This window comes from Haplochromis burtoni, unplaced genomic scaffold (assembly GCF_018398535.1).
Source record: "Haplochromis burtoni strain Fernald_Lab_line unplaced genomic scaffold, NCSU_Asbu1 Contig_584, whole genome shotgun sequence".
In the NCBI taxonomy this organism is placed as follows: Eukaryota; Metazoa; Chordata; class Actinopteri; order Cichliformes; family Cichlidae; genus Haplochromis; species Haplochromis burtoni.
Window position 1 is genome coordinate 174,283 of NW_024582945.1, and position 27,527 is coordinate 201,809.

Genomic DNA, 27,527 nt, shown 5'->3' on the forward strand with positions numbered 1-27,527 from the left:
TTTAGTGGCTAAACCAGTCCAACCTCTCACTGGCTCTGCGGCGATTATGGTCATGGTCAGACTGAGGTTTTACCTCCAGTGCTGAATATTAAAACTGTGCATTCTGACAGCCCCTAACAACAGGTGGGTGGACATGATGATTCAACAGTCCAACATATTAACAGAAAGTTGTGTGTGTTATGTGACTGTGCAAGTGTTCTTGTCTCTTTCCTTAACATCTGAGCAGCAGCTTGCCTTTGTTTTTGATACTGAAAATGTTTCAAATGTCTGTAAAGGAACCCAGCTACACGACGATCTGTCCAAAATAAATCTGTCGCTACCACGAGTCTCACACAGGTGCAGAATGATCCCACCTGTTTGTCGTTTGTTCAGAGCCCAAGTCCAAGGTGAAGCAGTCTGCGAACAAACGCAGGAAAGGTGACGAAGATGAGAAGAAGGCGGGTCCAAAGAAGCCGAAGACCGACATGACATCCGATCTGTCCGAGAGCAGCGACTCAGAAAATCCTCACAATAAGAGAGCCGCCCACTCCTCTTGCTCATCTTCTTCCTCCACCTCCTCATCTTCCTCCTCCTCCTCCTCTTCCTCCTCCTCAGAGCCCAACTCTGAGAACGAGCTAAAGACTCGCAGCGACGTGAAACCAAGTGCCATTTCTAAAATGGAGGAGGGCGAGAAGCCGCTTCTGCAGGGACCCAAGACCAACGATTCCTCGTCTGTCATTGGCCGCCTGTCTCCATGGGCGGAGCTTCAAGCAACAGAGGATGTCAAAAAGAGCGTAGTGAAGGAAACGAGCAAAATGTTATCAAAGGAAGACGAGGAACTGGTCGCCGTAACGCAGATCACCCAGTCTCCACGGCAACAGACGCCGCTGATGTCTGATGTTGTCCAGGGCGGCGTTCTGGAGAACAGCAAGAACACTGTGAAAGGTGAGCTGCTGCAAGTTTCTCATCTCTGACGACGCTTCAGTGTTCTTACTTTGATGTGTTTTGTTTTAGCGTCGTCTCGATCCCAGACGCCGTCGCTGTCCCACCTCCACAGCGCCGGTGTGATTGACATCACAGATGACGCCCAGGCCACCGTGCACCGCGAGAGCTCAGAGGCTGTGTCGGCACTGCTCGCTTCCGAAAAGGCCGAGTCCACGGCCCTTTCGCCTTACCTCTCTCTCAACCCTTCACCCGTCTCCTCGCCTCCTGTAGCGCCGTCTCCCTCGCCATCGGAGGGAGGGCGCAGGACGGAGATGGAACCTCCCGTGCAGCATCAAGGCATCTTGGGAGGCGGCGTTACGGCGACTAAGAGTGTAAGCAGCAGGCTGGAGTTTGCGTCCTCTGAGGTCATCAGGTGAGTGCAGACAATGTTTTAAATATTTCAGCTCACGTGTTTTTACCTGATGCTGGGACGGCGCCCGAGCGACATGGACGCCTGTGACAGAATGAAGCGACGTACGAGTTTAAATTGATACAATAGCTGTTATCTCAAGGTCAGGGGTCAGAGGTCAAGGTTTCTGAAAATCTGGTGACGGCGATAATTCGAGATCAAGGCGACATATTCTATTGAAATTCATCCCGTAGGTGTGGTGCCTGAGCTGCGGCTGTAAAAACATTAATGTGGTGGTGATCCAGCTGTGGAGTGGGACTACTTTTCCCAGGGCCTTTTCCTTACTCCAAAACCAGGAGTTGGAATTATTTCCGGTGCTGTTTGATCGTAGAGCTCAACCACTGCTGGATTTGTGGGCCTATTTTAGGAGAGTAAAACACTTTTTTATATTAAAATATTAGCAGTCAACACAAGTTTAGCAAACACAATGGATCTCTGGTCATCAAAACTAGAACCACATCTGGCACAGCTGTGATCGCGGCCTGCTCTGGCTCCTAGCTACTGCACATTTGTGGCTTTGTGATTCCCTAAAACCTGCAGATTGAGGGAGATACTGAACTTTGTTTTACCTGGTATGCATAAATATATATTCTTTACGTATGTGTTTATTCCTCCAGTGTGCTTTGTGTACCAAAAGTATTGCTCACTTAGCCAAGATGTAGGGCAGCGCACTGGATGGTGGATGTCACTGTTAAATAGAGCAGCCCACTAGGACCCCTCTGTGTTTGCATGTTTTTGCCATTCATGTAGACTCTTTCTGGTTACTGTAGGCTCCAGTGCAAAGACATGAATGTTAGGTTCCCACCTTCTCTCACCTTTTGTAGCCTTGAGATAGACTAGCAGCATGTTTAGGATGCACCCTGCTGTTTCTCCTGTCACACTTGGATAGACCTGTGACTAGGCTAACAGGAAGTACATGGATAGATGGAAAAATGACCTGGTCGGGTCAGGGTTAGACAAAGTGGACTGAGGATCTGAAACTGAAAAAGAAACGTGTCCCAGTCCTGGATCGTAACTGAATGCAATCACAGAAACCTGCCCTGGACCACATGGTGATCTGAGGACTTCTCTCAACGTTTAACTTTATAGTCTTTCAAATATGGTCAACATCAAACTTGCTTCTTACTTTTCCTGCTGTGCTTTTTTCCCAGGCCTGTCACATCTATAGCTGAAAATGTGTTGCTGGTGGAAAAGGAGAAAAATGTCCTTCCTCACCATCATCTTCATCAGCAGCAGCACCATACACTACAGTCGTTCCACGCTGGCATGAAGAGTCCCTCTTTATCTGAAGAGACAAGAAAGCACCCTCAGCAGCAACCAGCCCCCCACAAGATGAACACGGTGCTCCCCCCTGACATATCTAAACCTCAGATCAGCTCCAGCCCAAACCCCGGCTCAGCTCACCTGGATTCCCTGAAGCAGAAATCCCGCCCCGACAGCTCTCAGAGCCCTTCCTACCCCAACGCAAGTCAAGCTGATCTCGTCAAAGCTAAGGCCCACGCAGGCCTGGCGGACATCTCTAAACCTAAACCTAACACCTCCCCCGAGGTATCTAAACATAAAATGTTGAGGTACTCGGATACTTCCCCGCCTCCACCGTCTCGTTTGCCAGTTAAAATAGAGTTGGCAGAACCTCCGCGGTCTGGCTTCAAGCCAGTGCGGCTAGAGTCGGGCGCGGTCAGTACGAGCAGCAACACAAAGAGTCCGCTGATTATCAAGAAGAATGAGCCCTTCACTGTTTACAGAGACCCAGCTCTGGTTCGCTCCGACGCAGAGAACTCCGCCTCTGCAACAGTCTCATCCAATCACGTGGCAGCCTATCTCCATCCCCACCTGCACACGTTGCACTCCCCCCACTCGCCCTGCCTTACCCCTGCGTCACACCCCCACGCAGCTTCCCATCTCCTTGCTCCTGCTCACACCTCCGCCCTGCCTCACCCACACCTTTTGCCTCCCACTGTGCTCCCAGCCATGGCCCCTCCTGCAGCATCTCTCCACCCTCGACTCGACTCTCCGGGAGGTCTGGGTCACCTTGCTCTGCCCCACCAGCAGCAGTACCTACAGGTGTGCCTCCTGTGTGCTGCAGTCCTGTACTGTGGAGAAGAGTAGTGTCTTTGTCTTTTTACCCTCATTAAAGAAAAGCTAAAGATGCGTCTGTGTGTTTCAGGGCCAGGGCCACCATTCGCCATCTCTTCTAGCCCAAGCTCACAGCGGGGCTGCAGGACTTGGTCTGTACCCAATCCTGTGGCAGTACCCCAACGGAACGCCAACGTCCTACCCACCAGGGCTCAACCTGGGTGGACCCACGGCTAAGTGGGTCCACCCTGAAAATCCTGTTACTGTGAACTCTGAGGCCTCTCTCAGGAGGGTAGGTGTACAGGAGCACCCATGTCAGCGTGTTTGTGTTCATATTTCCACTGGTGAACAAAGATAAAGGATGTGGTAAAGGCGAAGGAAAGCTTTGGTTCGCTGCTGTGGTTTCCAAAGGCTGTTTTTTTCTTTAACACTGGCAGATGCTGTTGCTCCCCTGGTTTCCTATAAGCCTGTTGGCCATGAGCATGATGTGTGACACAATAATGAAATAAGACGCTCACCTGTAAAGCCCCAATGCACGTCGCTGAGCTCTATGGATGGATCTGTGAAAGTCTGCACCTTCCTAAAAATGCCTTCACAGCACTACAACGCTACATTGATCCTAGTAATAGCAGTAGTACAGAGCTTTGTGATACCGAAGCCTGCCACCTTGTGGATTATATTTTAACAACATACAACTGGCTGGTGTGAAAGGAATTATTCTTTTAGTATTTTAATGGTGTGTAGCGCTTGTTCAGTTTTATGTTTTAGTCGTCTAAACCATAATTAACAGGTCAGGTGACCGATCTGTTTCTGGAGCTGGTGCCAAAGTAACACCAGTTGTGTGTTCATTCAGGAACGTAGACTTTAAACTGACAGCCTTGAAATGTCCACTTTCACATTTAGCATCAGTTGCAGGCGTAGAATGGGTGTAAAAGAGCGATATAGCATCTGTTTCTGAGAAATGCAGACGATTACGATGCACCTTACACCTCCAGTTATTTCTCATTTCCAGCAGGAGCTTCACTGGTGACCAGAGGTTTACGTGACCTTTTGCTGTCTTGCTCTGTGACCTCAGTAAAGACATGTGACTTATAAATCACAGGTTGTTAGCTAGTGAGCGTGCAGCGTCCCTCAGATCCACAGTTCGTATTCCCGGGATTGTGACTCGCTGACGACGTTTGGTTTTAAAAAGCTGAGCAGACTAAAGTCCTCCCTGTGTGGAGTGGGTTCACCAGTGGGTGACATCGCAGTGACTAGTCCAATCCAGGGAGAGTTTCTGGCTTCAGGTTGCATTAGTCATTATTCTTAGTCCGTGGAGGAAACCTGGGGTCGGACCCCTTCATGTGCAGGCTGATGACATCCAGCAGCTTGTTCCCTCCATCTGTATTCCAGAGTTTGGTGTAATTGTTTGAGTGTGATTATTAGAAAGTGCTGTGTGTAGGTGTGCGTTGTTGAATGTGACTTAAAACACTCAAAGCAACAACACAAATATGTTTTAGGTGAGCAGAAAAGTGGAATACAAGGCCTTTATTATCGGTCCATATCAGCCCATTAACCATTTCATGTTGATTAGAGGAAACGCACAATCAGCCGACGACACCTGCCACCTTCTTCTTTTATCTTTCGGCCGCTCTCTTCATGGGTGGATCGTTACCTTCATCTCATCCTGTCCCTAGCATCCACGCCCCTCCTCTGAGCTCCTCCCCTGATCAGCCCTGTATAGTGATAATACACAACCCTGCATGTGTCTCTAAAACGAGGCGCGCTTCCAAAGGTAAAAACATATTTGTTAACCATGAAGTGAAGGATGGTCAGAGCTGAGGACGACTGACGTGACACCTTTAAACTTGACTAAATATATTCAGTAGTTTTAGTAAACAGGCTGCACAAACATGTTCCAATCATATATATGAAACATACTGTGAGAAAAAAAACTATCTAAACATTTACAGTCAGTGTGATTCATGACATGTTTTAACATTATTGCTGTTAGGTCAGACAAACTGGCTGTCTGTCAGTATCTTCATATTCATAGCATATCATGGCCTGTGAGGCTGGATTCCAGCTTTTGCATCCAGAAAGAAAAATGAATAGTTGTGCACAAACTAACAGACAGCTGCTGCATAAAACATCATGTTCAGTATTAGCATGCATTTTAGAGGTGGGAATCACCATACATCCCACGATGCGATATTATCACGATACTTAACGCACGATACGATATTATTGCGATTTTTAAAAATATTTTGCGATATTCAGATTCTGTAGATAAAGGTAAACTTTATCAATATTAATTTTATCTAATATCAAAGTCTCACACTCAGTCTCTCATTTCAGTTTTATTGTTGACAAACTGAACGGTTTGTATTACAGTCTAGTCCAACTGAACTGAATGCAACCATCTGGTACAATTACAGCTATTCTGAACTATGCAATATGAAAACTATGCAGCCCCTTCAGCAACTGAAGAACTTGAAAGTAAATTAAAACAAAATATAAATTTACATTAAATAAAAGTTTTAAACGTAATTAAAATAAAACATGTCTTAAATTAAAATAAGTAAACTGTCATGTTTATTGCTGCCAAAAACAGTTAAACACATTTGGACAGTGAAGGATTCTTGCTCAGAAAAAGGACCAACATGCTCTGAAGTCAGAGCACCAAAACCTTTTTTGTAACAAAATATCGATTTCTGCTGTCCCCGCATCGATACATTATTAGCAAACAAAATATCACGATACTACACAGTATCGATTTTTCCCCCACCCCTAATGCATTTATAGTTCCTGTATCGAGTATTACTGGTTAAAAGTAATGAACTGTGTTACCCACACATGCGCCGAGAGAGCCTGAACCCTGTTCAGCTGGAACTGAAAGCTCATGTCAGGTTCGTTCACCCAAAGGTGAATTACAGCATCTGTTAAAGATACTTTCCACTCAGGACCCAAGACTTTTATTTTCATACATGTCCTGGTTGAACTGGATTGTTCGTCATACTAATCAAAGCTGAAATAAAGCTGGTTTTCCCAGCTGTGTTGTTGGACCTCTGATGAAGAAGCCTGTGTTAAAAAAGCTACCGGCCAATCAGACGCGTGTGTCTAAGGCACATAATAACCTCCCCCCATTATTGGTTGGCCACATGTTTCCTCACGTAGTTTTTTGCCATGAGCAGAATAACATTGGTGTTTTTGTTTGTGTGTAGAATGCTGCCAGTCCATGGCTCCATAAGACTGCTGCTGCTGACAGTTTGGGAATGCTGAGCCACGTTCCTGTCCGGCCAGCCAGCGCCGATGCCCACCGCCCCCCCGTCAAGATCGCCCACACGAGCCCTCCGTTGTCAAAGACCAGCATGGATCTTCATAAAGAGTAAGCAGAAAGATCAGTGCTGTAGTTAAAGCTGCACCGTCACTCTGTCACCAAACCCGCATTAATACTGATGAAACCTGGAATCGTTGTTTCTCTGCATTTCAGTGAAAACTGAAAATATGAACTTGTGAAAACAAAGAGCTGCTGATGTTTGATGGGTTACACCCTGCAACACCAGATGAATGAATGACGTCCGTGACACAGACCGACAGTCCCACAGTAGCTGATTTGTGTTTCCCACCTGTGTTTGTGTCCTATGGAGGGAAAAGCTCAAAACGTTAGAGGAGGTGATGGCGAGGTAAATCAGGCTCAACTTCTACAGATCAGAGGACAGATTATGGATGGTCGGATTAAGCGTTGACTTAAAAACACTTAATTAACATAAAGATCGTAGTTTGGCCACGTTGCCATTGTGACTTGTTGTTATTGAAGAGTGGAGAAAATCCACACTGAGGAAAAGAACTACTTCCTGTCAAACCAGACGGTCTCGCAGGTCACGGTACTCTAAGGAGTTTCTTCATTCTCCTTACAACACAAATGTTTGTGTTTCACTTCTTACTGAACCTCACACATGAAATGAAAACGTGCACTGAGGGGAAGCAGGAAATTCTTTGGTGGCTTCAATATGCATTAAAAAGTTAACTACTGTGGGTAAAAAAGAAGCACAAAGTATAGGAGCCGCTGAATATTTGCTTTGGACATTTGAACTCCTCTTTACTTCAAAAGCTCCATGTTCAAAGAGCTCTCACAGAGCAGACCTGAGGTGGCTCTGAGCTGCGGGGAATACCTCAGATGAAGTGGCACTAACGCCGTACTGAAGCTGTCATGAACCGTAGTTCAGCACACAAGCTGGACCCAGAAGCAGAGACACACGCCAGGGTGCACGCAAAAAAATTTATTTTAACTAAGGGTGTCCCGGAAGGGTCAAAGGAAAACACGCCAGGTAACTAGAAAACCAAAGGACCGGGAAATAACTCAGGAACGCCGTAATCGGGACTGTGAGAGGCTGCAACAGAAAGAGGAAGAGGGTTACTGGGGAAGGGAGAAATAACAGCATACGTGGGTAGAGAATTAATCTTACGGTTCAGACGGGGCCGTGGGAACCGGAGGGAGGGCTGAGGGTCCGCGGGGAAACTCCAGGTGAATAGAGGAGACGAGTGCCGGTAGTGATCCAAAAACTCCAGGCGGGCAGGAGAGGGCTCCAAACACGCCGAGTTGTTACCTAAGCGCACAAGGAAAGGGTTAGCGTTTGTTCCAGCAAAAGAGAATTTCGCAACCACCTTCACGTGGAAGCATGTTACCGCTGAGAGGTGACTAACGGACTGGCGTGGAGCAGCTGGCAGAGCTGGGTTAAATGGTCCACCTGATCGCCTGGGATGGGATGCAGGTGTGGAGTCGACAGCCACACGCGTGGGCGTGGGCATCCCATCAGCTCCTTGGACACCGGCCGCGGACCATGACAGAAGCAGTCTACCCAGAATGCCATTCATTCAGCAGCTTGTAGCCGCCTTACACAACCAACATCACTGACTACCCAACACAAAACATGGCTGAGGTTAAACCATCCATCAGTTGTTTCTGAGTCATGAACACTGACCTGCACACACACAGTTAGATCTTTCCAGTAGGAGCAGTTGTTGAAAAAGATGGTAAAAGCTTGTTTTATGAAGTTGAATATCTGTCCTGTCCGTGTGCAGAGATGTGGATAAGAAAGGCTACGTGGATCCCATGAGGACAATGACACTGGCACAGCTGAAGCAGGAGCAGACAGACAGAAGTCGCACTCCAACAGGAAAAGACGTCCATCTGCACCGCCTTTACCTGGATCCCCACAGCAAGGCCCGTCTGACCAGTCCACAGGTACGTGGCTGCTCGCACACTCTCCTGATAAATACTCATTTTTAAAGCAGATGGAAGAAAGGCGGGTTGAGAGTAGCAGACACATTCAGGCATCAGAGTCGTATATTTGTCTGTCATGTGTAAATATTAAAGCACATGGGCCATATCAGTGCGGTACCCTGTTGTTATCACTTTGTTAAGAAGCAAAGCTGATGCTCCACAGACACTTTCAGCTAAGCTTACATGTCAAATGCCTTTTCAGACATTTATTTTCCATTTGATTAAAGTCTATGGATCGTCTGGCCCTTGCTTCCCGTTTCTCAGTGTAGCCCTCATTTAAACTGACTGTGATGGCCGTGGTCTCTGTTTTAGTGACAAATGTAGGAGAAAGTGTGAGAAGCGTTTCTTGCAGCGTTTCTGTTTTCTTCTCAGGAGGCGCTCCAGGCAGCAGACCGAGCCTGCAAATACAAAGAGGAAAATCGTCAAATCCTGAAGGAGAGCATTGAGGTCGCTCCCTTCACGGCTAAAATACAGCGCTCCGTCGACCCTGCGATGGACAGGGACAGAGAGAGAAGCAGAGATTCGAGCTTTTGTGTTCGGATGCCGGGTCTTCCCTCGCCAAGCCCCAAGACTAGCCACGCCCTCACTCATACCATGCAGTCAGAAAAGAGCAACTATTACACCACACTGTCTAACAGTGTGGTGAATGAGCCTCCCAGACTCTACCCCTCCAAAGATGTCGGTCCTTACTATGACAAAGTGTCGATGGGGGCCCCGGGGGTCGTGGCCGGTGTTGGGGCCGCCGTGCAGAGCCCAGGAGCTCTGTCGATGAGCAGCTACCACACCAGCTCCAAAAACTCCCTCTCCAAGCCCCCTCCTCTCATCAAGCACCAGCCGGAGGGAGGAGAAGGTTTAGCGGGGAAAATCACGGAGCAGCTCAGTCAGCAGGTGACCCTCGTTCAGCCGCAGCATCAGCTCCACGCAGGCGTAGACAGGATAGACCGTCGCAGCCCTGCTATTTCTCCTCCTTCCTCCACGTTGTCCTCTTCATCTTCAGCCTCTAACCAACACCATCACCATCATCACCTGCAGCAGCAGCAACAGCTCAGGGCAATGCCATCTCTCCACCGAGCACCTGTCTTCCATCCACCCACACAGCACGCGCTGGAACGCAAAGAGGCTGCAGAGAGGGAAAGAGCCGCGCACGGTGGACGCCTCTCTCCACCAACCCTCACTCCCATTCAGCCAGTAACTGGTAGCAAAACATCAGCAGAGCAGCAGAAGCCCCCCACGTTGCTGCCAGAGCTCAGGGACATCAAAGGTCACGGGACTGCTGCTGCCATCACCTTTGTGGCCTCTGCCGGAGAGATGGCGGCTCCATCCGCAGATGGGTGCAAAGGCAGAGACTTGATCGGGGAACGAGGAGGGGTGTGCTCTGGAGATAAGGGGTTCTCTAAAAATAAGCCCCAGTCGGCAATGGCATCGGTCATTGTGCGATCGTCTATAAAGTACGACAGTCCCGTTGGTGCTAAGAAATCTGGTGCTCTTATCCACAAAGAGCTCCCCCAGGGGAGGTTCTACACATCGAAGTTTCAGGACGAATGTCCACGAGAACCTGCAGCAGGTAGGGTCATCCAGCCTAACTTGAACCTGGAGGGTTATAAAAAGACTCCTGTGCCAGGTGTGTCAGGACCTGTGGGAGCCGGTGCTACAAACTCTGTGTGCAGGACTGCCATTTTAGTCTCCTCAGCTTTTGGCTCTCAGAGTAAAACCAGGAGCACTACTCCTGAGCCAGTTTACTCGGCTCGATGTGACTTTGCAGCGCTCAAACCTGGCACTGGGGGTCGGGTGCTCTGCCATATAAGACCAGAGACGGAAAAGGAGCTCCAGGAGGGCTTTGGCTCACACGCATCTCCAGGTGTCTCTCTGAATCCTGCGAGTGTAGCAGGAGCACCCCGCCCCAGCCCAAGCCTTACCCCAACACCTAGCTCAATCTCTGGCTCGAGTCAGCCTTACGCCTCTTCGTTTATCCACCTCAAGAAGCACAAAGCTGCTTTAGCTGCGGCACAGTCCAGAAGCAACCTTTCTACTCCTCCCTCGTCAGTCACAGCTGAAAATTCTTCCTTAACTGTGGATTCCACTGAGAAAACCCCCATTTCCAGCTCCCCGCCTCCACCTGCTACTAGTCAGGCCTCCTCGGTCTCGTTTGACAGCAGCAGCAATAGCTCAGCGAGCAGGAGTACCACACCAGGCAAGTCAAGTCCCCTGCTTAATGGCCAGTCCCTGGGATCAGCCTTGCCGAGCTCTGCGCAGCCCAACAACTACCACAAGCTGAAGAAAGCCTGGTTAACCCGGCACTCCGAGGAGGACAGGAACACCGCTACCACTACAAGCTCCAGTATGAAAGTGGAGAAAAGTCCGAGCACCACTACCACAAGCAACACAGCAGCCATGTCAGAAATGATCAAGCCCTGTACCGTCAATCTCAGCGCCTCCACCTCCAACGAGGTCGAGATGAGCAAAGACATTGGAAGCAAAGGTGACAGAGACAGACAACCTGAGGACAAGTTGGCCGGAGCTCCAGGAGGCGGGGAGGAGAGAAAAGTGGGGTCAAGGAGGGTGAACAAACGCACATACGAGTCTGGTTCGGAGAGCGGGGGAGATGATTCTGACACCAGCGAGAGCAAGATGGAGGGCCGAGCCAAGCGTCAGCCTAAACCGACCTACAAGAAGAAGCAGAACGACATGGCCAAGAAGAAAGGAGACAACGACAGAGAGGAAGACGACGTGAAGCCCAACGGCATCTTCAGATCAGCCCGAGAGAAGACTAAACTCAAACTGGCCAGCAGCAGTAAGTCCTCGCTCGTGTCTCGCTGTAGGTTTGTGTCACTGCTGTTAGGGAGCATGCAACAGTGTTTTTGTCACAGCAGTGCAACTGGGAGCTGTGGGGGTAACATTTACACAATGAATGGCCACATGATCAGTGTTAGCCAGAGTCTCTCACGTGTTCTCGGGAAGCTCGAAGGTGAAACTGTGTAACAGATCAATGAATCATCCTCCTCCTGAACATAACACGGGCTATATTTGCAAAATGAGCAACTGCGATCATAAACTCAGGGAGTAGTTTCGCCGTGCTCATACTCACGCACACTTTAAAGAGTCTGAATATTCTTTCTGAGCACAGCTTTAGTATTTCTGCATGGCTTCACTTTCCAGAAGCATCATCGTGCATGTTATACAGAGTCCAGGTGAAGGTGTTGTTTGATGTAACAATTACATTTATAAATGAGTATATGTGTCTGACACAACCTGCAGCTCAGCCTGACAGGCACGTCCTGTGCAGTAAGGTTTCCTTCATTATGAGCTTCTGCCTCTTTTTTGTTATTATTCTTTTGTAAGTATATTTAAACTTGTCTTTCTTGGCACTGCAGGGACTGCTCTTAATTCTGTTGTTACAGTGACAGTGAAGATATTCTGATACACAGGAATGAGTTATGACCTCCCAGCTTTAGCTTCATTATCACATAAAAGGTTGTTTGTGTAGATGCTAAACAGCATGTGTGGCATGAAGCACCCATGTGACTGCTGGTCTCATATGTTCTATCAGAGGATATAATATTCATTCTTTCTGAAGGGAAACTGCTTGGATGCTTTTCTTAATCAAATGTTATTTATTAAAGTCACATTACTCAGAGGGAGTTCTGTAACTTCAGATGAGAGAAAATGTGACAAAGACGTGAGCGCGTCTCCTTCTACACCCTGCTTATAAAGAAAATCTCCTCTTTTATCTGATGTATTTTCTGTGTTTCTCTTGACGAGCAACTCTATGTTAATATTTAAAAATGAAGCGTAGTCACAGTTAATGATTATGATGTTATGCATGTTAGATGGGATCCCTCGCTCTGTGCTCAAGGACTGGAGGAAAGTGAAGAAGCTGAAGCAGACGGGAGAGTCCTTCCTGCAGGATGATTCATGTTCAGAAATTGGCCCCAACCTGCAGAAGTGTAGGGAGTGCAGGGTGGTCCGCAGCAAGAAAGGGGAGGAGCCCGCTCACTCCCCCGTCTTCTGTCGTTTCTACTATTTCAGACGGTAAAGCACTCACTCTATGAACTCTCCTGCTTTATCTGTGCACTGGCGTCTTCGTAGAGTGCCACACCTGCTGAGATTTACCTGAAATGATCCGTCCAGGTCATATTGATGTTGTTGTTTCCTCTGTGGTAATAAAGTCTTTGTTTGAAGCAGGCTGCCTGGGTGTTAGACAGTTTCACCCTGGTTAACACGAGTCAGACTATTGAACTTTGTGTGTAACAAGTTAACAGTTGTTTGTGACATCAGGCCTCTTTTGTGCTTCTGTTTGAGAGTAAAAGCTGCTTTAGTGTGTGTGTGTGTTTCTGGAGTCTGGCACTTTAATGCTGGATTCAGAATAACGTCATGTTTAAAACTACATGCGCTTTAAAAACATGTCACACTTTTGGTTTCTTCTCAGCTATTTGATTAAGACTGTAAGGACAGAAAACAAGCAACATCTGTTTTTTTGTCACCAAAAACACGTCCGAAACCAAAATACAGTCACTCACAACCTTCTTTGAACATTTTTATATTAGATGTGCTTCTTTCATCAGCTTCCTCTTTGGACAGCCAGCCTACACGTGTTCACCACCTTACTGAGAGAGCCTTCATGTTTCTTCTCATCTAGGCTTTCCTACAGCAAGAATGGCGTCATCCGGATGGATGGCTTCTCCACTCCAGACCAGTTTGACGATGAGGCCCTCAGCCTGTGGGTCCCGGGGCCGATGGAGCAGAGCCACCTGGACCAAAGCACAGCCAAGTACATCCTGAGCTTCATAGGAGACAAGTTCTGTCAGATGGTTGCAACAGAGAACACTGCATCCAGCTGGATTAAGAAGGATGGTAAGTTTTCTCAAAAATAGTGTCAGAGTTTAGATTAACACGTCTTAGCGTGTTTTCCTCTGAACCTTTATCGTGTGTTTCAGCCAAGCTGGCGTGGAAGCGAGCAGTGAGAGGGGTGAGGGAGATGTGTGACGCATGTGAAGCCACACTTTTCAACATCCACTGGGTCTGTCAGAAATGTGGCTTTGTCGTCTGCCTAGACTGCTACAAGGCCAAGGAGAGAAAGAGCTCCAAAGGTCAGTGTGGGTATTTGGACAGTTCACCAAAAGTCAGAAGCGGTTGAACCGGAGCAGAACCGGAGTCTTTTTCAGCAACATGCACGTGTATGTAACCTTTCTCTCCACTGTGTCTGAGTGTGTTCACTGCGTGACTTTTTTCTCACTATGATCAGATAAAGAGCTGTATGGATGGCTAAAGTGTGTTAAAGGCCAACCCCACGACCACAAACACCTCATGCCCACCCAGATCATCCCTGGCTCAGGTACAGTCCATCCTAGCTCTTTGTGTTGCTATTTCCCTGAGCAACAGCTGGTGTGTAGTTTTATGACTGAATGATACTTTTCAGCACAATTATTTAATATTGTGTGTTTGATTTTGATGTTTCAGTGCTGACAGACTTGGTGACGTCCATGCACGCCCTGAGAGAAAAACACAACATAAGCTCTCACTGTCCCTGTGCCAGCAAACAGAACCTTCTCACCAAACTGCCTGCCACCAACGGAGTCTCACAGGTACCACACCCTCTTCCAGTCAATGACATCCTGACTCACTGTCAAGACTTTCTGAAGAGGTGGTGAATTTAAAATGTGCAGAGTTCAGGTCAGAAAAACCTGTTAGCTGTGCTTTTGTGGCAGGTCGCTCACTGCTGAAAAGCAGCATAGTGCGATGCTGCCTGTGATTGTTAGTGGTGGTAATGTAGAGTGAGATGGGTGCGTGGCCCAACACGCTGAGAGTTAGCTGAAATGAACCTGACATGTATGTTGTTCAGTATCACAGGACCCCGGGCTTTGGATTTCTTCAGGTTTGTAGTCACATTTCGATATAGAGATAAAGGCCTGTGTGTTTGCTCAGCAGTGCGTACACACAGAGCTCTGCAACACTGCATATCTACTTCCTCTGACATTGGATTTGTGTTACATTGAAAACACTTGTGCTCTGCCTCTGACTCATTTCATTAATTTCCATGATACAGAGCAGAACATGTAATTCCACAGGATGGTGCAGCAAGTCAGTCTGGCCTTGACTGCAGCACAAAATGATGAATCGCAGATGGTTTATTTATACAACAGCAAATCACAACAGCAGGCGCCTCAATGCGCTTTATATAGTAAGGGCGACCCTACAATAATACATACAGAGAAAAATCCAACAGTCATATGACCCCCTATGAGCAGCACTTTGGCGACAGTGGGAAGGAAAAACTCCTTTTTAACAGGAAGAAACCTCCAGCAGGACCAGGCTCAGGGAGGGGCGGGGCCATCTGCTGTGATTGGTTGGGGTGAGAGAAGGAAGACGGGATACAGACATGCGCTGGAATGACAGCTCATAAGACAGATATGTTAAGTGGGACCACTGGAACATGAGTGCTGTCACCAGTAAACCACATTTGCAATGCAAAGAAAAGAAAAGATAAAATGGGATCAAGAGAAAAGAATAGCTTTCACCAGTGGGCATGACTCGTAAAGCAAAACAATAGATGATAGATATCGATCGGGCCATTCACAGCTGTAAGCACTGACCGTCTAACGTCATTGACAACGTTTTCTAAGTGATAGGTAGGGTGGGGGCAGTCTTTTATGACATTGTTATGATGCTACATTTGTAGCACAGACTAGATCAACATGTGTGGGTCGCTGTGGTCCACTGCTGAGTGAGAGACACAGGACCTGCAGCCGACACCAGCCACACCGAGTCATGGTTAATAGCTTTTACATACAGAAATGGCATCATCGGTCCAGCAGTTACTGCACTAGAGTTACTCATAGACTGTGGTTTAGTAGTAAGTGAACCGAAAACAGGTGCTATTATCTGGGCTCTTCTATCTAATGAATGGTGGACTTTAAGCAGGCTTAACAGTAGTTTTCTAACAGCTTTGTGGTTGAACTAATAATACAATAGCTGTATGTGGTGATCATAGCTATCTATTAACCTGTAACCCAGGGGATATCAATACTGTGGACAGGCATTTTGCTTGGTCACTGTTTAAATAAAGTTTATTCTTCCTCTGACATGAAGGCTTTGTGATTTCATGCAGTTAAGCGAGTTCATCCAACTGTTCCTTCTGTCCAGGTTCTGCAGAATGTTCTGAATCACAGCAACAAGCTGTCCCTGGTGAAAGCTGAGCCAGGCTCTCTGCAGACTTCTGACCTAGGAGGAGTTAAGTCAGAAACTAACGGAGGAGGTGGTGGAGGAACCAGTCCAGGTAACGACAGTGCAAATGCTCCCATCACCCCGCCAGAGTCCCAGTCGCCTCTGCACTTCCTGGCAGACTTGGCAGAGCGGAAATCCAGGGAGGAAAAGAAAGGTGAGAGGAACAGAAGCCACAAATTATTATTAATAATCCGTCCACACCATTAACTCTTTAAGTTTAAATGTTTCGCTGAATGTGTAGTTTGGCTCCGTCCTCTTTTTGTAACAGAAAACAAAGAGTCGGTGGTGCTGGGTAAATCTGTGAAGGAGGACAAAGAAGGGGACAGCCTGGAAGTCCTGCAGCAGTGCAAAACCCCCTCACTGGGTAACAGTACAGAGCAGGGCTCCACACTCAGAGATCTCCTCACCAGCACAGCAGGGAAGCTGAAGCTGGGCTCCACTGACGCAGGAATAGCCTTTGCACCGGTCTACTCCACTGCTTCACAGGTACACAGAGTCTGCTGTGCTCAGTGTTTAAATATGATTCATACACTTCTGTTTTTGGATGTAAGAGGATGTTTGTGTGCAATCATTTATTTTTTTATTTATTTAAGCTGCATCTATTCTTTTAGATTTTTGCTCCAAGGAGCCAGACTTTTGTGTAATTGTCTAAAGCGGCCTCGAGCCATAGTTCTCCCGTCTCTCTGAAACTCTTTAAAGTTTATCTTTGGACATTGGCTGCTTTTTCAATCCAGTCCTACCCAACCACTTCCCATGTCATAATGTAAAGAAAGGAAAAAGAAACGGAAGCCACAGGTTTTTATTTCCTGTAATATGTGTGATCCTCTTTCCTTTTTCTGTAGACTGGGAAGGGTGGGCGGAGCATGCCCAATATCCTCGATGACATCATTGCTTCGGTTGTAGAGAATAAAATCCCCGCCAGCCGCCAGAACATCACCACTAAGTTGTCAGCGAAGCAAGAGCCCATCACCCTAAGTATCAACAATAACGCCCCAGCTGAGGAAGCCAAAGCAGAGAAGAAGAAGTCAGCACCTGTTACTGCAGCAGAAGCGGAGGACTCGAGCAGTCAGCATCCAGACATCCCTCACTGCTGGCTGAACAACAGACGGCTACTGTGGCTCAGAGATCACCGCAACCAGAACAACTGGAAGCTCTTCAGAGAGTGTTGGAAGCTCGGACAGGTGCACATCCGTGTACAGCAAGTCGGTTTAGCAGTGCTCCACTAAGTTTTATCACCCTGGTGTTGAGATGCATTGTGTGTCTTGTGTGTTTGTGTAGCCGGTGCTGGTGTCTGGGATCCATAAGCGACTGAATGCCAGTCTGTGGAAGGCCGACTCCTTCAACCAGGAGTTTGCAGACCATCAGGGAGACCTCCTGAACTGCAAAGACCAGGTGCTGTCCAACTCTGGGATCAAGGAGTTCTGGGATGGATTTGAAGACATCACCAGTAAGTTCATCTGTATTTAGCCTTGTGAGCATTACTATGGTAAACCATCAGTGACCAAGTCTGACTGGATCCTTTGCAACTGTTCAGAGCGACCAAAGTCCAAAGATGGCGAGCCCATGGTTTACCGACTGATGGACTGGCCATCTGGAGAAGAGTTTATGGCCCTCATGCCTTCAAGGTACACAGCACCGGTGTTGATCCTCAGACTGCTTTTAAAAACAAAGTACGTAAATGACTCAGTAGTGACGACGAAGCCGTCTAAATACAAGTATTCATTGCAGATATGATGACTTGATGAAGAACCTGCCTCTGCCAGAGTACTCTGATCCAGAAGGGAACCTCAACCTGGCTTCTCACCTGCCTACATTCTTTGTCAGGCCAGATCTGGGGCCAAGACTCTGTTGTGCCTATGGTAAGAGGAGCCGTCAGTTTATATCTAGCAGTGCCAGATTCTGCTCATCAGAATCAACTTTCTGGGGCTCATTGTGACATTGATTTCTTTGTTCCTACAAAGAAACTTGAAAATGATGCTGAGTGTGTCAAGGTTGCCTCCACGTTCCCAGTTGGAGTCGAGGTTTCCCAGAAAACCATTTTCTTTGAGAAGAAAGCCCTCCCACCAACACTAGCTGTTATTTTGAGTTTCAGTCCCCAGGACATAAAAACTACACATTTAAAGGTCTTAAATCGCATCTTATTTACCAGCTCATTACTTTTTTGGCATAGGAGCAGGATGACCACATATATAATATAATGTGGGCGATCGTGGCTCAAGAGTTGGGAGTTTGCCTTGTAATTGGAAGGTTGCCGGTTCGAGCCCCGGCTCGAACAGTCTCGGTCGTTGTGTCCTTGGGCAAGACACTTCACCTACCGCCTACTGGTGTTGGCCAGAAGGGCCGATGGCGCGATATGGCAGCCTCGCTTCTGTCAGTCTGCCCCAGGGCAGCTGTGGCTACAACTGTAGCTTGCCTCCACCAGTGTGTGAATGTGTGTGTGAATGGGTGGATGACTGGGTGTGTAAAGCCTTTGGGGTCCCTAGGGGGGACTAGTAAAAGCGCTATACAAATACAGGCCATTTACCATTTATATCAGAACTATGTGTAAAAGTTCTACACATCATTTTTTAAGTCTCTTATGGTGTCACTGTAGGTGTAGCTGCATCTCAGGACCAGGACTTTGGGACTGCAAAACTCCACGTGGAAGTGTCCGATGTGGTCTCTGTTCTGGTCTATGTTGGAATAGCCAAAGGCAATGGAGTCCTGTCCAAAACTGGTAAGGCTGGTGAAACGTGTGAGGGCTAACAGGAGCTGTTAGCATTTTATACCTGAATCGCTGGCTGAGAGAAACTTTGTCAAAGAGTCAAAATGGATAAAACTAAACATGAGTTAATCTGTGGTTTGTTTACTGTATTATGTCATAAACTAAACGACTGTTAGTGTCACAATACGGCTGTGTGCAGGCAAGAGTAGGACCCAAAACGCAAACTCACAGAGTCAAAAGGTAAACTCAAAAAACACCGCTTTATTGCTGGCGTGGAGTGGGACATGAAAAACAATACAAAATAAACTAAACTGGGAAAACTAAAGCACAAGGAGCCACAGGGAAAATCACACAGCTATGATGGAGGACGCAACACTGACAAAGAGAAACATGGGGCTTAAATACACTGAGGGATAACGAGGGGGAATGAGCCACAGGAGGAGAGCACAGCTGAGAGCAACCAAGCAGGACGAGGCAAGGACGCAAAACTAGAAACACCCACATGAGACATGGACCTTCAAAGTAAAACAGGAAACACACTGACCGAATTCTAAAACACGCAAACTTAACAGCAACTGGGGGGGACAGAACATAGGGATCTGAAACATGGAACAGAAAGGCACAGTAGATCAACATGAACATAACAACGCCACAGGGGAAGAGTAAAACTGACCACGATGAACACAGAAACACCAGACCTCTTCACAATAAAACAGGAAACATAATGAGACGTAGACATGACAACCCAAACTTCACAATGTAAGACACAGACATGAAACACATGAAAAGCAGGGGAGATTTACCATAGTTGGAAACACGAGGGGAAAATAATTAGAACTAGAAACACTTAAGCATGATAACAAATGAACTTAGGAACCTGAAGGGTTTACATAAACTAAAACATCAAAATGAACTAAAACTCAAAACACTGGGTCATAAGACCCAGGACCGTGACAGTTAGTTTAGATTTTTGAGAGCTGAATGACATAGATACAGTTTGACAAAGGTCATTGTTAAAAAATGATAATAAGTGAACGACGAGTTTGTTTTTCTGAAGGAGTGTTGAAGCGTCTGGAAGAGGAGGATCTAGATGAGGGGGTTCGAAAGAGATTAAAAGACTCGAGTGAAACACCAGGGGCGCTGTGGCACATCTACCTCAACAGAGACATGGACAAAGTCCGAGACTTCCTGCACAAGGTCGGCACTCGCAGAAACATACTCAAAACGTGATTGTGTGAATTTAGTGAATTTCAGCGTAGCGCTGACCTAGAAAACCCTTTTCCTCCCCTTCAACAACAACCACCTCAGCTCTCTAAGGAGCAGGGTTTGGACGTGTCGCTGGACCAGGACTCCATCAGAAAGCACGCATGGTACCTGAGCAGGAAGCAGCGTCAGCGGCTGCTGGATGAGCATGGCGTCCAGGGCTGGACAGTCGTTCAATTCCTGGGAGACTCTGTCCTTATACCTGCAGGGGCCATGCATCAGGTATTTACCACACACACACACACACACACACACTGATCACTAACTGATAAGGACAACACGTCCAACTCTACCAAATGTAATGCAGCAGAAATGAAATCAGTCTAATAGTCGGCGGCCTCTTTGTGAAGCGCACAGTTAAAATAGAGGAAGTGATGGTGTTTGATGTTTCATAGTTTAAACTGAATGCAGCGTAGTTGACATTATTTTTATTCTTATTGCACAGTGGAGCTTTCACACAGTTTCACACAGTTTGGGTGATGTTGTGATTGTACGTAATATTGTGGCAGCAGATGGTTTACACAAACTAGTCATTTTGAGTGTGCCTAAGCTGCTGCTGTGTCAGGTTTCAAAGACGTCAGGATCTGCGTGCATGGCGTTTCAAACAGTCATCAGCTGTGAGGACTGGTTACTATAGTAACTAACTAGAAACGCACACTCAGACACACAGCCGCCAAACACGATTCAAGTTTTGAAACAACTGCTTCCCTAGAGAAAACTCTCAGGAAACGTCTTTCACCGTGAGTGAAAGACGTTTCCAGTCTACAAAATATCCCGTTATTACATTATCATATCTGTAGTGTTTATCGTGGTGGTAACAGTGTAAAGACACATGGTTGCCTGTGGGGGAGAGACGGGGAGGAGGCTGCGCTTCATCTCTGAGAGATCCATACATGCTGTCTCACACGTGACTGGGTGAAAGAGGACAATGGAGCTACGCTCTGATGTATATAATATACATGTAGAGCAAAAGGTTTGGGTGGGAAAGAAAGACTTCTGTTTTAAATGATTCTCCACGCTGTTTTTAGAGCAGGTCACATGATCATTCCGTGGCAGGAAAAATCTCATTTTTCTTAAAATTTATACTGATGTTGTGAAAAAACCATAAAAGCTATCGAAGCATAGTTTTAGTCAATAACAGTCCAAAGTCTTGTGCCCCGTGTAATGTTTGAATGATGTTTCTGTGATCAACTCTGGCCGAGCAGTAGGCCTTCAAAGTGGCCTGTGTTTGTGCCTTTTTCAGATGTGTTCCCATTCAAATGAATGGGGAACAATTAAAAATCTATTCGTTTTGGGGAATTTTGCAAAAACCACGAATTGCCACCAAAATCCCCGGCACACCGTACCCAATCGAGCCGCTTGAAACGATATATGGAAGCGTTGTCTCAAAGCTACGACGCGTTTCGCTGCAAACGTTTAGGCAGAAGAAGAAAAATAAGAAGGAGAATATTAAATCTGCATAGGCACACTCAATTATCAATGTGTTTGGCTTATTTTTACTTGATATTCTGTGATTGTTGCAGGTCCAAAACCTCCACAGCTGTGTTCAAGTCATCAATGACTTTGTGTCTCCTGAGCACGTGGCTAACTCCTTCCACCTGACCCAGGAGCTACGACCCAACAACGAGGAGGTCAACTATGAAGACAAACTACAGGTAATACAATACACGCCACACAAAAAGCGTCAGCAGACACACAGAGCACAGCAGTCTCGTTGTGGTTAAAGCTCTGTGGCTGAGTTAGACTCCATCTCCGTATCGTCTGTATTCTGCTGCGTTTGTGTTTGAAAACCAAAGCGAAGTCTGTCAGAGGGGGCAGTCATCATCAGAGGGATCTTATTGTGTCAGATAACGACATGAAAATGCTCCACAGTGGGAGGTCAACTTCAGTGACTCTTGGTGAAGCCTAGCAGCTAGCAGTTCTACATGAGTCAGTCAGAGCAGCCATACCTTCACTGCTGCTGCACGCTTGTTATGAAATATCCACACAGGGCAAAAAAACATTTTGGGGGGGCAGACTGTGAACACAGCTTTTAATGCTGGTTGGTTATATGGCAACCTATGGGAATGGACTTGTTTGTGGAGCCTCAAGGGGTCCTCAGAGGAACGGCAGCTTCTCAGGTCCAAAGGTTGCTGCTTGGCAGTACTGGGTGTGTGTCTGCGATTTGACAGGCTGCTTGACGTTTGAGATTTGAACATAATTCTTGTAAAAGAAATGGATGAGGTCCAGCACTTACACCGTGTCGCCTTGCTGTTTCCCTGCAGGTGAAGAACATCCTGTATCATTGTGTGAAGGAGGCAGCGAGTTCCCTTAGAAAGAGCGGCTCTGAGAAAGATGACGAGGAACACAACTCATGATGCCCTCTCAGCCTCGTTCATGCCTTCCACAGATGGCTGCGACTCCCATCAGCACCTCGCCCTTTCCACGCCCTCCTCCTTCTGCCATGGAGGGCTGTGTCACGTGACCACAATAAATGGCTGGCTCAAAGCTGGTCATGTGATCCAGAGGACCTCACAGTGTGACCCACATTCATGTCACACATCGAGTGGCCAGTGAGAGGCACTGCCGCCCTTGTCATCACCCCAAACCTTTAGTGCCAAGAGGAGACAAATTGAAGAGCAGCTGGGCTGAGAGGGCTGAAAGCCCCACAGGCTCCAAACACAAAGCGAATGCTGGCTGGGAGCCTCACTAGAGCCAGTGTGATGGAGTGAATCAGCACTACAAACCTCCAAACGCGTCTGCATCCAGCTGAAATGCAGTTTCCACAGAGGCTCAGACTGTCGTAGCAGCACTGGTGGAGCCGCGCTCACTGCTTTGGATGATAAAGGCCAGGAACTCTAACCTATGGCAGCAGCTAACACAGCTGATGGCGTCAGCATCACCAGCAGCATTAGGATCAAAACTGGCATCTCTGATGTTTCGAAAGGCAAAAAGACACACGAGGGCGGAAAATGCAAACCAGAAATCTCAGCTGTTTTAGTCAGTAGCCTCTGCTGCTCCCTCGTTTCTCGTTCCTTCGTGTCGTTCTTGTCCTTTTTTCTAGTTTTGTTGTGCTTTTTTTTCAGGATTTCTTTCATCTAACCTTGTTTTATCTCCTCTGTGAAGATGTATTTATTTCATAGCTCTATTAAATGCAGTGTTATTGAAACAAAATGCATTATGTAAATGTGAGTTGTACAGTTTGTTTTCTTTTGCTGTTTTTCAGTTGTAATACGGCTCTACTGTGATGGAGGACACACACACACACACACACACCAGCTAATGCCTGTACTTTGGGAAATGTTGACGCTCTACAGTCCTCATGCCATAAATACATTTTCTGAAAATGACCTGCCAAACTATTGTAGACTGTGTAAAGTTGTATTATGTAAAGGAAAAAACAAACGAAATGGCTTATACACGTCAGCATTTTATGAAAAAAATAAGTATTTGCTGTAAAAATGAGACATTTACAGAAAAGATGTAATTTATTTAAGAAAAGAATTGATTGTCTTGTTTTTGTTAAGATTTACTATGGTGACATTTTGAAGTTAAAACATAAAATAAAGAAAAAATGAACTATAATATGTACATATATACATCCACTGAGGTATTTTTTTAAAACATGGCTTGCTTCAATTTCAAATTTTAACTTGCAAGTGTTACATGCTTTGTACATTGAAGTTCAAAAGGGTTTTACATTTTCCATTAAAATGGATTTATCTAAGATTTGCTTTTGTGTTTTTCATTGAGGGCTGAGGGTGAACGGGAGCTGTTCACAGGGTGCCGTCTCCTTTTCCCGACCTCTGGGTGGGAGAACTGATAAGGACAAACGACGTCACAGCGGTTTCCTTAATGTAACACAGATGTGTTGAAACTACAATGTGCAGAAGATGTGCATCTTAATTCATTAATTCATTTTATGCGGGTCATTTAATCCGAGCAGCCTGTGAATATTTCACTGCTATGCTGATGACACCCGGCTCTATCTGTCCATGAAGCCAGATAACACACACCAATGAGTTAAACTGCAGGAATGTCTTAAAGACATAAAGACCTGGATGGCCGCTAACTTTCTGCTTCTTAGTTCAGATCAAACTGAGCTTATTGTACTCGGCCCTGAAAAGCTTAGAAATAAGGGCGTAGATTTGGTTTAGGCGTTGATGGGGACGGATGATTCAACCACCCAACCTGCCCCGTTTCTCTTTTTCCTTTTTGTCTTTGCTTCTTGATAAAAGGAGAAATATACTTGCCTACATGTGCTATTCTACCTGCTTTTAAACCATTTAAAATTACAATTCATAGTTTTATGTGAATTATATAATGTTAAGTTACTATTAAACAAATGATTGTATTTTGAAGTATTTTAGGCTTTAGTTTATTTCAGCCATATTCCATATAAATCAGGTATCATACAAAAGTAAAAATAGCTTCAAATACAGTCGTGACAATAAAAGAATATGACTTTAAGGACTTAACAACATTACTTCAGTTGCACCAACATCTCTGACACATCAGCACTAAGGGAACACTGAGTGACCTGCTGGGTTTGGTCCATAAAACTGCTCGTCTAAGATGACCACAGAGTCAAAGATCTCTCAGCAACATTATGCAACATTTTGGGCTCTATACAAACATCTGTTTGTAGGCTGAGTGCATTTTTAAAACAATTTGTGCAAACTGCACTACAAGGTGGAATATTTGCAAAATCATGACTATTCATGACATTTTGTCTCAGAAATGAACCCTATGAATACGTCAGTGCCATTAGGATGAAATTATTGTGTCACCAACATTAGACATATAATTCTGACAGCCTCTGTAAGCTAATATCCGGGCTGCTCGAGGCTCCGTTTTCTCTGACAGTTTCAATCAAAATGAGAAACGCTGCTCTGAGACTGAGAGAACTAGCAGTGCTGCCTGCTGTGCAGGTAGTTTCCCAAACACGTTCTTCATGGTTACATACAGTTTTAGACTGATGTGTACGGTGGCCCTGAGAGGCCAAACGGACTGCAACTTCAGAAAACACTTGCAAAAAGAAAAAATGCTGCAAAAAGAAAAAATGCTGCAAAAAGAAAAACACTTGCAAAAAGAAAAATGCTGCAAAAAGAAAAACGCTGCAAAAAGAAAAACGCTGCAAAAAGAAAAATGCTGCAAAAAGAAAAACGCTGCAAAAAGAAAAATGCTGCAAAAAGAAAAACGCTGCAAAAAGAAAAATGCTGCAAAAGCACACAAAGCACAACGGAAATAGGAAAAAAGACAACGGAAATGTTTCTGGGGAGACAATAACCGAACGGACCAGTTGCACGAACCAAAACATGTATGTATGGCTGTTTCCCAATTCAGGGTCTGCAGCCTTAAAGTACGCAGCCTTAACGGTCCTCAAGGGCCGCACTCAAAGACTGCTGAGGCCGGAAGTGCGAGGCTTGTAGGCTTGTGAAATGGGACGGTCTAGCCTCCGTCGCGCTGCCCAGGTTGCCTAGCAACCATGATACTAACAGCTGGAAACGTTTCATACAGCTTTGTTTGACAGAAATGAAGGAGAACATATTTTGTACATTTGTTTCTACATGAGCTTTGTGTGATTTGATAAGTATCTGAGGCTGAGACCACGGGACTGTAAAACATGATTGTTGGGCTTCATTTTTGTACTGAACAGTCATTTAAGATTAGCTAGTAAATAACAATTAGCTAATCTTGTTCATGAGACTAAAGTCATCTCACTTTGGTAATGTAAATATAATATGGCCAATATTATATTAATCATTATTAGTTATTACAGCAGTGAACATGAACTCTGTGCCAAACACTGAGCTTCAGTAAAGATTCAAGTTGCATTTATTTATATTTCCTATCACCTTAAATCTTCACTTAAACACAAGTATCTGTGACAGTGTATATATAGATGTATTATATATAAGAGACAAATATTGTTCTTTTAATATGTTGGCATTACTAAATTTGGCTCAATGCTTACATATATGTGTAAAAAGAAAATGTACGAGCTGTGAAAACTGTTTCTGATAAAATGAAGAGTAGACTGATATATGAAATATTCCTTTATTGGGTGAGAAAATCAGACCATGTCATAACTGCTTTAAGTCATACAGAATAGATATCAGAGCCTTAAACAGGCTGACTTCTGTTAAATGGGTCAAACTGGGCAGAAAGTCTACAAACACATAACATCCTTATAGAATATGATATAACACTATAGATCAACTTACCTCAGAATATATAAAGCATATAAACAATTACAGCAATATGATGCAACAAACACAGCAGTGCTACTGATCCAAAATACTCAAAGCTTCATAGAACTGAAACAAACATTTATTTTTAGCTCCATTCTGCTGCTGATACATACTTTAGGTTTCTGAACATTAAACTTGTTTCTGCCTTTCATAGTGTGTAACTTGAAGGCCCTGAGTACTTTCTCCCACACTTTGCACATAAATAAGTGACATAATATTCAGAACTTACTTTTGAAAGTTTACTCTTTGGCCGCTCCACTTCTTTGAAGTGTCTCCCAGTCCCAGTGCACTTGTTAGCATGTTTTGGTTCGTGCAACTGGTCCGTCCGGTTATTGTCTCCCCAGAAACATTTCCGTTGTCTTTTTTCCTATTTCCGTTGTCTTTTTTCCTATTTCCGTTGTCTTTTTTCTTATTTCCGTTGTCTTTTTTCCTATTTCCGTTGTGCTTTGTGTGCTTTTGCAGCGTTTTTCTTTTTGCAGCATTTTTCTTTTTGCAAGTGCTTTCTGAAGTTGCAGTCCGTTTGGCCTCTCAGGGCCACCGTAGATGTGGGCCAAAGCCTAGCACAGCCTGGAACGTTATTGTGACACATTTTATGAGTGAACTTGGCTTTAAGTGACTCACAGGTTTCTTTGAAAAACACTTTCTTATATCCAGGTTCTTCCTCTTTGCTGCCGTCCTCCTCTCCTCCTCGCAGCGCAGGCTTGCCGCTGCTGAAACTCAACAGAGCTCCCTGAAAGGCTCAGCCAATCACATTGGCCATATTTGTCACATGACGTAGGACTCCAGTAGAGGACTCATTTCACTCTTTCTGCTCCGCTGGGTGAATGAGACGTTGACAGATCGGTTTTTCTTTCTATCGGGTTAGTTTTTCTTTACTCGAGGAGATCAAATTATTGGTGGGGACATGTCCCTTCCGTCCATGCCAAATCTACGCCCTTGAAATATGGTATCTAAGCAGATTCTTCCTCTGGATGGCGTTACCTTGGCCTCCAGTAACACTGTGAGGAACCTTGGAGTCATGTTTGATCAGGACATGTCCTTCAACGCACATATTAAACAAATATGTAAAACTGCTTTCTTCCATTTCTAAAGTTAGAAATATCCTGTCTCAGAGTGACGCTGAAAAACTAGTTCATGCATTTATGAAAAGCCCTCAGCTGATCCAAAATGCTGCAGCAAGAGTCCTGACAGGGACTAGAAAGAGAGTAACTCACCTCTTTCCCTGCGCCAGCTGAACTTTGATAGTTTATAATAAGTTAACATAATCAAATCACTGTGTTACACAACACTAACGCAAACAACAAGTTCAACTTCTGATGCAGTTGCAGGACGCATGGTGCAGCTAGTAAGACACCCTGTGCGCATTAGTATACAGTACTTCCATTTCACCAG

The 27,527-nt window shown here is 45.7% G+C and overlaps 1 protein-coding gene across 3 annotated transcripts in view; it reads left to right on the plus strand.

The window, feature by feature from the left end:
- The window catches only part of jmjd1cb (jumonji domain containing 1Cb), a 116,228-nt gene extending 92,620 nt beyond the window's left edge, over window positions 1-23,608 (plus strand). For all 3 annotated transcript variants that reach the window (XM_042214541.1, XM_042214542.1, XM_042214543.1), the window contains 23 exons: window positions 373-924; window positions 994-1,336; window positions 2,524-3,436; window positions 3,540-3,740; window positions 6,652-6,815; window positions 8,513-8,675; window positions 9,087-11,505; window positions 12,542-12,743; window positions 13,351-13,565; window positions 13,649-13,801; window positions 13,957-14,046; window positions 14,172-14,296; window positions 15,855-16,089; window positions 16,204-16,421; window positions 16,778-17,116; window positions 17,214-17,382; window positions 17,470-17,560; window positions 17,664-17,794; window positions 18,529-18,651; window positions 19,697-19,836; window positions 19,948-20,124; window positions 21,426-21,557; window positions 22,167-23,608. In XM_042214541.1, the coding sequence (XP_042070475.1) occupies window positions 373-924; window positions 994-1,336; window positions 2,524-3,436; window positions 3,540-3,740; window positions 6,652-6,815; window positions 8,513-8,675; window positions 9,087-11,505; window positions 12,542-12,743; window positions 13,351-13,565; window positions 13,649-13,801; window positions 13,957-14,046; window positions 14,172-14,296; window positions 15,855-16,089; window positions 16,204-16,421; window positions 16,778-17,116; window positions 17,214-17,382; window positions 17,470-17,560; window positions 17,664-17,794; window positions 18,529-18,651; window positions 19,697-19,836; window positions 19,948-20,124; window positions 21,426-21,557; window positions 22,167-22,259 (7,388 nt within the window). In that variant the 3' untranslated portion in view covers window positions 22,260-23,608. The remainder of the gene's footprint in view (window positions 1-372; window positions 925-993; window positions 1,337-2,523; window positions 3,437-3,539; window positions 3,741-6,651; window positions 6,816-8,512; window positions 8,676-9,086; window positions 11,506-12,541; window positions 12,744-13,350; window positions 13,566-13,648; window positions 13,802-13,956; window positions 14,047-14,171; window positions 14,297-15,854; window positions 16,090-16,203; window positions 16,422-16,777; window positions 17,117-17,213; window positions 17,383-17,469; window positions 17,561-17,663; window positions 17,795-18,528; window positions 18,652-19,696; window positions 19,837-19,947; window positions 20,125-21,425; window positions 21,558-22,166) is intronic.
- The last annotated feature ends 3,919 nt before the right edge of the window (window positions 23,609-27,527 follow it).